The sequence below is a fragment of the Suricata suricatta genome, chromosome 1 (genome assembly GCF_006229205.1).
Source record: "Suricata suricatta isolate VVHF042 chromosome 1, meerkat_22Aug2017_6uvM2_HiC, whole genome shotgun sequence".
In the NCBI taxonomy this organism is placed as follows: domain Eukaryota; kingdom Metazoa; phylum Chordata; class Mammalia; order Carnivora; family Herpestidae; genus Suricata; species Suricata suricatta.
This window is the reverse complement of record NC_043700.1, coordinates 137,594,395-137,604,497: the sequence shown is the minus strand read 5'-3', so window position 1 is coordinate 137,604,497 and position 10,103 is coordinate 137,594,395. Positions and strand designations below refer to the sequence as shown.

At 35.4% G+C, this 10,103-nt stretch overlaps 1 protein-coding gene and 1 long non-coding RNA gene across 2 annotated transcripts; both read left to right on the top strand.

The window, feature by feature from the left end:
- The first annotated feature begins 1,140 nt into the window (after positions 1-1,140).
- On the top strand, positions 1,141-3,026 carry LOC115296540. Its single transcript, XR_003910919.1, has 2 exons — positions 1,141-1,972; positions 2,872-3,026. It is a non-coding gene; the product is annotated as an uncharacterized LOC115296540 (long non-coding RNA).
- A 3,519-nt stretch (positions 3,027-6,545) lies between these two features.
- LOC115296534 (interleukin-8) lies at positions 6,546-9,300 on the top strand. Its single transcript, XM_029945001.1, has 4 exons — positions 6,546-6,703; positions 7,761-7,896; positions 8,187-8,270; positions 8,735-9,300. Exons 1-4 carry the CDS (start codon positions 6,640-6,642, stop codon positions 8,754-8,756), a joined length of 306 nt encoding a protein of 101 aa, XP_029800861.1. The 5' UTR covers positions 6,546-6,639; the 3' UTR covers positions 8,757-9,300.
- The last annotated feature ends 803 nt before the right edge of the window (positions 9,301-10,103 follow it).

Here is a 10,103-nt window from a genome sequence, read left to right as displayed (position 1 = left end):
CATGATTTGGCTATTGTAGAAGAAATGGGCAGAAGATCTGAACAGACACTTCTCCAAAGAAGACATCCAGATGGCCAACAGGCACATGAAATGATGCTCAGCATCACTCATCATCAGAGAAATACAAATCAAAACCATGCTGAGATATCACCTCACACTGGTCAGAGTGGCTAAAATGAACAAATCAAGAGACTATAGATGCTGACGAGGGTGTGGAGAGACGAGCACGCTCCTACACTGTTGGTGGGAATGTAAACTGGTGCAGCCGCTCTGGAGAACAGTGTGGAGGTTCCTCAAAAAACTATCCATAGAACACCCCTATGACCCAGCAATAGTTCTGCAAGGATTTACCCTAAGAACACAAAATTTTAAGCAGAGTTGTGAGAAACAACATAAAGGAATTGCAATGTCAGATTGTTTTCCACATAAGCTACTTTGTTCCACTTGCTGAGTTTTAATTTGACATAGCTTTTTAAAAAATAAAAAAATTCTTTTTACATTTATTCATTTTTGAAACAAAGGGTGAGTGGGGGAGGAGCAGAGAGAGAAAGGCACAGATTACAAAGCAGGCTCCAGGCTCTGAGCTGTCAGCACAGAGCCTGACACAGGGCTCAAACCCACAAACCGGGGGATTGTGACCTGAGCTGAAGTTAGACGCTTAACCAACTGAGGCAACCAGACACCCCAACTTGACATAGCTTTTTAAAATATTAAATGTCTATAAAAAGCATAAGATCAAAATAATAAGGGAAACTTTAAGAAAAAAAGAAAACTGTTCTTATGAAATTATACCACCTTAATTCAACATTTTTATAACTTCTTTCTCTTCTGTCATTTGACTCAGTTGCTTCCGTGACTCTTGTTTACTTCAAGACATAAGCACACGCATAAGTCCAGTAATTTCTAACATGGCAACTTCCCTTTCTGCCAAGTGATTTCATTTCCTATGATCTTTACTTCACACGGAAGAAACCCTAGTGACAAATAATATATAATTGTTATGTCAAAGGTGTATTTTATTGCAAACATTGGAATACATAGTCTAAGTGGTTTTAATACAAATCTAACAAAGAAAATAGGTATATAAATTTGTTTTATAGACTTAATAAAAAATGACTATAAGTAAACATTTACATTTGTTTTTTTTTCATATTGAGGAAAGTTCTCCCAAGTTGATAGTAAATGACTATTTCCACAATCAGCCTCTTCCTCCAATCCCATGCTTTAAACTTCATCTCAAAATCTCCACAAATTTGGGAGGTAGAATTAGAAATGGTACTCAGTCCTTTGTGTATATCAATAGTACTTTTTAAAAAGAAAACACATCAATATAAATTGAATTGTTAGGTATAAAAAAGAAAGTTCTGCAAATGGAAGGGGGAAAAAGCAGCTAAATGTATGCTTAAAGAGATTTGTTGTGTCAGTACATCTTTACTTTTTGATTGGTAAACTTTTACAAAGAGACATGGTTCTCCCAATCCAAGCAAAGTTAAGTGTGACTTAAGTAGTAGATTAGAGGGGAGAAAACTAACTTTCACGGAGTATCTCATATGTGCCAGGCACCATTCTTGGCATTTTTTGGTATGAATTTCCCCATTTAACTCCCATTGTGAACCTATGGAACTGATGTTATTCTCATTTTTCAGATGAGGAAACTGAGACTCAACAAGGTTAAAAAAAACTTCTCAGGGTTGTTTGGCAAGTGGGAGAACTAGGCTTGAAGATAGATTTGTCTTAGTTCAACACCCATGCATACACTTCAGATTAAGTTAATCGGACTTGGCATTGCTCAAAAAGATTGCATTTAGCTATTTGATCCTCTAACTTGTCAAGACCAGGAAATGCCTTTTCTTTCAAGGTAGGACACCTTTAGCAGCACGAACCATCTTTATTTGGCATTTTTTACAAATTGTAAGCTGGAGATATTTGAACTTGGAAATGGAACTGAAATGTCCTTGAGGCACTAGAGCAGGTAAGTTATGACATTAACAAAGTGGAGATAAATGTTTGTTATCTGTAAAAAGTAAAAACATGTTTTACATCTTTCAGGTTAACTCTGAGTTTCATTGACTAATATATCAAGGGTAGATATTATATATTTATGGTTTAGCATGAATAGCATTGTAGTCAACTCATTGATAACATGTTTAGCATTTATCTATGGTTCTCTTAACCTTGAGGACTGCTGAGCTGAAATTAATTTTTTCAAAAGGAAGAATGGGAAAGATGGCCCAGATATTAGCCACAGCAACTGCAACACCAGCATAGAATCAACTTGCTCATGATCTCTTGGTTAATAAGTGTGGGATATGATTCAAACCCAAATTTATGTCACTTCAAAGCACATTCTGCTTTAGTATGTAAATACAACTTTTTGGTCGCTAGGGAGACAAAAATAGCCCGAATTCTAAAATACCTATTTGCAGTGGTGGGGGGGAGGGAGGTGAGGGGACTTAGATGATTTAATTTACCAAAAGACACTCAGTTTTCCTGTGGGGAATTTGATGAAAGAAGTTATGTATCAATGCGGAAAAGTAAATACCTATCATTGTGTTGGCTCTTTTTCAAGCTCTTCTCTCTGTTGGATGACAGACTTGGTCCCAAGGCTATGAGATCTGTGGACACTTTTCTCTAATTGCTAAGTGTTTCTCACATCTCAGGAGCTGGTTGGCACTTAAATAAAGAGCACAAAGGTTGATTGATCCAAGAACTCTGCATTCATCCCTGGAGGGCACCAAAATATGTATATTTATGTGCAACTTTGCTAGTCAGTTAAAAATTTCTCTCTACTCCAAAGTGGCATTTCCTCAAACATGCTGATTAACCTTTTCCCCCTACTCAACACCCCACTTACTCCCACTTACTATGCAGTGACTCAAAAAGATTCCTGTACAAAGGTGGAACAAGACTAAAATTATTCCCACTCTACTCGCTTTGTCTTTGTCCATCCTTTTGATGAAGAGAGGAGTTCCAAAACATAATGCATCAAAGTTACATTGTGAGAGATGAACTACATTTGCAAAAAGGTAATTTTGCCTTATAAATTAAAAATAAAAAAAGGTTTTTGCCTCCATTAAAAAAAAGTGAGCCTATAGGTTAAATAGAACTCATTAGCTCAACCTCGAAGGATGATGTCAGGATGCAGTTGAGACCCTGAATCAAAGAAGGAAGGAAATGAGAAGATGACAGAGGGAAATCAGGTACTTCTGTAAGTAGGACTCAGCAAAAGTACAAAGATAGCCCTGAGAGAAAAGTAATAGAGTGTTTGCAAATCCTTAGAACTCTGAGCTTCTTAGTGGTGTCACTAGTATGATTGGGTCCTAATCATAATGGACTGGTTCAGTGATGTCAGGCTGTCCATGTGAGAATATGTCTTCACTGAACAAGCCAGCATTACTGAAGCAGAGACAGGGAATTTTCTTCTAAGATGCAGGTCTTGCTTATATATCTCATCCTGACTCTTTCCTTTCTTCACTCCTTACCCTATTTTCCATACAATGCTCTACAACTCCTGAAACCCAACAATCATATTCTCTTACATCTCATTACCTCATAAGTACTTGCTTTCCCCTCCACTAAGAAGGCAGTCACTTCTTTTCCCACCCCTCTGATCTCATCAGCTATATTAGGTCACAGTTTTGAAGCCGTTTCTTCAGAAAACCTCCATTTATCAATCAAAACTGCATCAGATGTCCTTTTAATTTGATTCCAGATCTTCCTATAATTATCTGTATGGTAACATCCATTGCTGTATTGTATTTGTTTATAGAACTAATTATCTATATTCTGCACTACTATTCTGAAATTATGTGAATTCAGAGGCTGTCTTATTTATATAGTATTCACATCTTTCACTACAATACCTAGCATTAACGAATAATCAATATATAGTAAGTGAATAGATAAACAATCAAGTTCCTGAAATAGCAGAATTGAAAATAGGAACTATATTGATATAATAAATATAAATAATATAAGAAATTATATAAATATAAAATATAACATACATAATATAAATATATAGAATATAATATACTGTATTATTATGTATTTATATATTATGTGCAATATATAAATATATTCATATAAATATAAACATTTTATATTTATATACAATATAAACATTACAAATATAAATGATAAAATGCATTATATAAATAAATATAATAATGAAAACATCTGAAATATTGTGAGAATTATAATTGTGACACAGAGACACAAAGTGAGCAAATGCTATTAGAAAATTGGCAGCTATAGACTTTCTCTTCAAAGGGTTGCCACAAACCTATTTATAAAAAAACACAGTATCTGTAAAACACAATAAAGCAAAACACAATAAGATGATGCATGCCAGTACTAGGAAACCAAATAACCTCTTTGGAAAGCACTCACACATTATATTTCCTTCCCCACTCACTCACTTGTATGGACAAACTCACTGCTTTATCAAGCTTCCTGGGAAATAAGAAAAATATTGAATCAACTGCATTGTTTATAAATTGTGTACTTGGCCAGAGATGGACAGAGTCTCAGTTCTTTTCTTAATTACTCTTATCTGAGAAAATCCAGACTAATCTCTGGGGCCTCAAGAAGGATGGAGTAAGAAACTCCATTGAGTCATAAAAAGATGGCTTTGTAGTCTAGTGTCCTGAAGAAAAGCTCTATGAACTTCCCTTTGTGAATATGCTTTTAGACCTGAGCTAAAAAGAATGTTTTGGGACCCTCAACACCACAACTTAGATATATGAACTTGTAGACATTGTTAAGTTTTCTCTTCTGTAAAATGAGGACATTGTTATTTATCCCATGGCTGTGAAACTTAATTAATACACTCCCCCCACCACACATGTACCCACACTGTCCTTGACATCAAATAAACTGAAGTGATATTTAAGAAGTCAAGCTGAGATTACCACACAAATCTTTCAGCAAAGGAAGTTTTCTTCCTAACTCACAAGTGTTCAAATTCTGAAACATCATTAACTTTGCTTTAATTTTCAATCATTTTTTTCAAAGAATTTAATTTAAATCTTGTATCAGTGTTTAAACTAGTTACTTCCTCCAACATTCTGGAATTCTATAGATTTTAGGACTCTCCATATTCCAGATTTTCATCTGAAAGGGCAACTTGAAAGCTAATGCAGTCAGATTTTTATCTGGAACTTTAATTTTAGCAAACCATAACTGGAACTGATGATATTTCTATTTTATTATATCGTTACATTATGTGCTGTGAGCTGGCTCAACTGGTATTTCAGCAACTGATCTTCTATCAGGAATGCCTCTAAGACAAATGAGATTTTTAGGAAATAATTATTGGTTGAATATCCTTGCAGTTTGGAAATCATTAATCTGACAAAAATGAGAAAGATAAATCATAACTCTTGGAATAGGTGAGAATTTACCAGTTTAAAAGTTAAGCTAGGAAGTTTACAATATTAACTTTATGAGATGGGGGGGGGGGCGATTGTTCAACCCAGTTATAGATACTAGAAACTGGAACTCAGAAAGTTTAAAAGACACAAAACTTAGGTGGCTGACCCAGAGTTTGAACCTGGATGGTTTTCCCACTAAGCACACACTGTTTGCCTTTCCATTAGATACTACTTAACTCCACCCCAATGAAGTAGCCCCAGTGAACCACGCCCTGGAGCCCCAATATATCTTTATTCTTGTGACATTGAACAATGTCTTTTAGGTAGAATGTGCTGGTCTCCTTCATCATCTTCTTCTTCAACATCCTGCTCACACTGCTTCTGGAATATTCTGTCCTTCTGTCCCTGTTGGAATTAAAATCTCAGTACCACTTGTCTGTTCTGTAATACAGTCAGGTCCTTGTATTGCTTTCTTCTGCTGACAGAGCAAACTCTCCGCTAACAAGTACTTAGTCTTATCTATTGCTAGATCCCCACACTACAGAAAGGTTACCTGATAAATATGGGTGGAGCGAAACTGAAATGTGTGCCTTTTCATTCCTTCAAATGTGCCTTAGAAAACCAAATCTTTTGGAAGTTGTACTATGCTCCTTGAGAAGAGTTATTGTTTCTGGAAACCTTCCAAAACACACAGAAAAGGACTTCGCCAAATTACGTCTCCAGCAACAGTGGTCTGTGAGATTGGCTCCTCTATCATCAGAGCACGTGTAACTCCCCGAGAGAAACGACCAGGCCCCGGAGGAGTGATTACAAATGGCCTTGCTCTAACAACTGCCAGGTGGTACTCCAATAAACTTACTTATAAATAGAAAAAGTACAACTGATAAGAATGTGTCAAAGAAGAGAAACTTAAATGTGTAACAGTTATTTTTAAACGTGGTTTAAAGTAAATGTTTTTAAATAAAAGTACATTAAATAATGTTAAAGATCAAATAGAATTTCCATCATGCCAAACATTTAATAAGAGACACGTGACAGGAGTGTGGTGACTCAGGTCTGCTCTCAAAGGGCAGGCAGACGGTTGCATATTGTGGAATTTCCTCTGACATAATGCAAGAATGAGGGTGCATATTCTCCGCTGCTGTGAATAATATAAAAAGCCACAGAAGCTCTCCATCTAACACAAGTCCTCTGGGACAGCAGAGCTCACAAGCACCTGGGACAAGAGCCAAGAGGAACCAGAAGAAAAGCACCTTGCGTCAACATGACTTTCAAGCTGGCTATTGCTCTCTTAGCAGCTTTTATGCTTTCTGCAGCTCTGTGTGAAGGTAAGTGTGCCTTTCTGATCTGTGAGGTTTCCTGTGTCTAAATGTGATCCTCAGATTGCAAGATTATCCTTCATGCTTTCATAACTAACATTCTTCATATTCAAGAAAGGAAATAATATTTAAGTCACTTAATGTTCACTTGATTTAATTGTTTAGACTTGATCTATACAACACTTAGAAAAGTATAGAGTTTGATTAATATAGGCATTATGTTCCTTTCAATATTATTATTAACTAATACTGAGTACGGTAACTCTGGTAATTTTACTCCATATGTTGTTTTAGTGACCAACTTCAGACAACTATCAATTCCTATTTGGTTTAAAGACACCTTGACAAATTATAAACTTTTTGGGATCCCTTCTATGGAATAAATACAGTTAGAAATGTTCATAGAATAGAGATTCTATATTTTTTCATTTCTGTTAAGCATAAGGATTTCTCTAAGATATGAAGTCTCTTTGTACAACTTACTTATCTATTTTTATTAACTTTTTCTGAGACCAACTTCTCTGTTGTTGAATATTAGTTTACATACTGTAGATAACATTGTGACATAACAGAAGGTTGCACAATATTCAGTAGAAGAAAAAGTACCATGAAGATGCCAACATTTCACAAAGGCAACTCCAAGTCTTTATGCAGGAAGTCAATCAGTGCTGTCATTAATGACGGTGTGTTATTTTATTTATTTATTTATTTTTTAAAGAGAGACTGAGAACATGAGCAGAGGAGAGGGGGAGAGAGAGAGAGAAAGAGAGACTCTCAAGCAGATTCCATGCTCAGCCCTGGCCCTGGGATCATGATCTGAGCCGAAATCAAGAGTGGGATGCTCAACCAACTTAGCCACCCAAACACTCCAACAACTTTTTAAAACTGAATTTAGGATCTAAGAGAATATTCAGGCTTCCTCTTTAAAAATACATTTGCTAAAGATGAGATTTTACCAAATATCCAGTCACCAAATTATCAGATTGGAATTAAGGAGGAAGTAGCCAGCAGAGCTATACCCGGATTGAAATTAATCCTTAGTTGTTTTTATTATTGTTTTTTTCAGCTGCAGTTCTGTCAAGAATTGGTTCAGAACTTCGATGCCAGTGCATAAAAACTCATTCCACACCTTTCCATCCCAAATTTATCAAAGAACTGACAGTGATTGACAGTGGCCCACACTGTGAAAACTCAGAAATCATGTAAGTACTTTTGAAGGTGATTAGATATTTTACTTCAGAAAACAACCTATCATTGAGGAAGATGGAAGTATTCCACAAAGTTCAAAGTACAGGAATACAGCAATGGGCAAGACAGGAAAGAAAGATTCCTTGTCTCTATGACATTTAAATATGGTACCTCTCATGCCTCGTGGCTAAAAATGCCTTGGACTCAGATTTGATGCCCGTACTTCCGGAACCATGACTTGAATTGACAAAGGGATGTCTGAAACCCACTAAATACTGATTCAATTATATCTCTCTCATTTCAGTGTAAAGCTCACCAATGGAAAAGAGGTGTGCCTGGACCCCAAGGAAAAATGGGTACAGAAGGTTGTGGAGATATTTTTGAAGAGGTAAGTTGTGTATTTATTTTTAAATTTAGATTCTTCATTTATCTTGAGACATACAGCCTAAAACTTAGCCTCTAAGTTTCCTGTTGATGCTGGAAGACTACTCTTTAGGTATCTGCCTCTTTGATTCAACAACAACAACAACAACAAATAGCAGCAACAGTGAGTTTGTTGTACTCCAGACTGGGAAGATCATCCACCTCAGTTTGTCTGGGAAAGTCTGGCCTGAAAATGCCTGTGCCATGTATCATTAGTATGGTTCCCTTTCATTCTCCAAAGAATCCTGGCTGAGATTATAATTTATCTGGTCTTTCTATTTAGAGTTGAAAATTAGGACATTTCTAACACATGAATATCTAGGATCATATTAATTTCCATAGTAAATATAGGTTCAAGAACCATACTTTCATTCTTATTGGAATATTGTTAATTTACAAAATTTTTCATTTAATTTTATTTCTTTTCAGAGCTGAGAAACAAAATTCATGAAACAAACACATTCTCCATGATTTCCAAGAATTCTTCCGTAAAGATGCCAACAAAACTTCAAGCAAGCAAATTTACTTTAGCATTTCATGTAGTGTGTGGGTCTGGTGTAGGATTGCCAGATAAAATAGAGTATGCCCAGTTAGATCTGAAGATAAAGTAAAAGAATGAACAGTTTTATTTTCGATGTCTCATTACATTGTCCCATACAAAATCTAGACACACTTGTATTTAACATATTATTTACTGTGTACCTCAAATTCAAATTTAACTGGAAATTCTAGATATATTTTGCAGTTATTGGTACATCTTTCAACCTCAGTCTGCTGGCCAGGGTGCAGGAGTCCCTGCCCTTGGTTCCTTATTTATTGTTCAACTGGAGAAAAAGTATCAGTCACCATCCTGTCTCACAGAGACATGAGGACATGTGGAAGCACTTTAACTTTTTCTCATGTCGTGTGAATTATGTGCAAGTGAAACTTGTTTGCCTATTTATTATTAATATATTTATTTAAGAAACAAATAGGGGAATCTCTGTGTATATATTGGGAAAAAATGGGAAAGGAAGCATTGTTGGTAGGATAGTATAATGGCAGAATTGAATTTTTATTTATTTTGATATTAAGTGATGTTCTATTAGGGAACTATTTTGATGAAGGTTACCAGATTTAGCAAAATTGAAAACAAATAAGAGACCCAATTAATTTTTATTTCAGATAAACAATGAATAATTTATTAGTATATATTATCATTTATCTGAAATTGTAATTGAACTAGCAATCCTACTTTTATACTCTTAACCTTATCTTGTCACTGCCTGCCATGTGCTGTCAGAGTCCCGAATCAGAATCGTTTCTCAAAGCAGCAAAACTTTAACATGCAAAATTAACAAAGTAATTTCTTGCTAGTTAAAGCTTATTTATTATGTACAAATGGATTCTTCTAATTTTATTTAAGTTATTGTGTTTTTAAACACTGACTTTATTTTTTGACTTGAAGATACTTTTATGTATTCCCAAAGGGATTTTTTCTACTGTTTTTGATGGTGTGGAAATCTAAGTGTAACTATAAAGCAACTTAAAATAAAACTTATTGTCAAAGTTATTGGGTGTTTGCCTTTCTTTAGTAGTTTTAAAAGTTATTGTTTTATATCTTTTAATATTAAAAATAATATTTGGCATTAAAAACATAAATGCTTGGGATGCCTGAGTGGCTCAGTCAGTTAAGCATCTGACTTTGGCTCAGGTCATGATCTCGTGGTTCATGAGTTTGAGCCCCACGTAGGGCTCTGTGCTGACAGCTAGGATCCTGGAACCTGCTTTGGATTCTGTGTCCTTCGCTCTCTGCCTC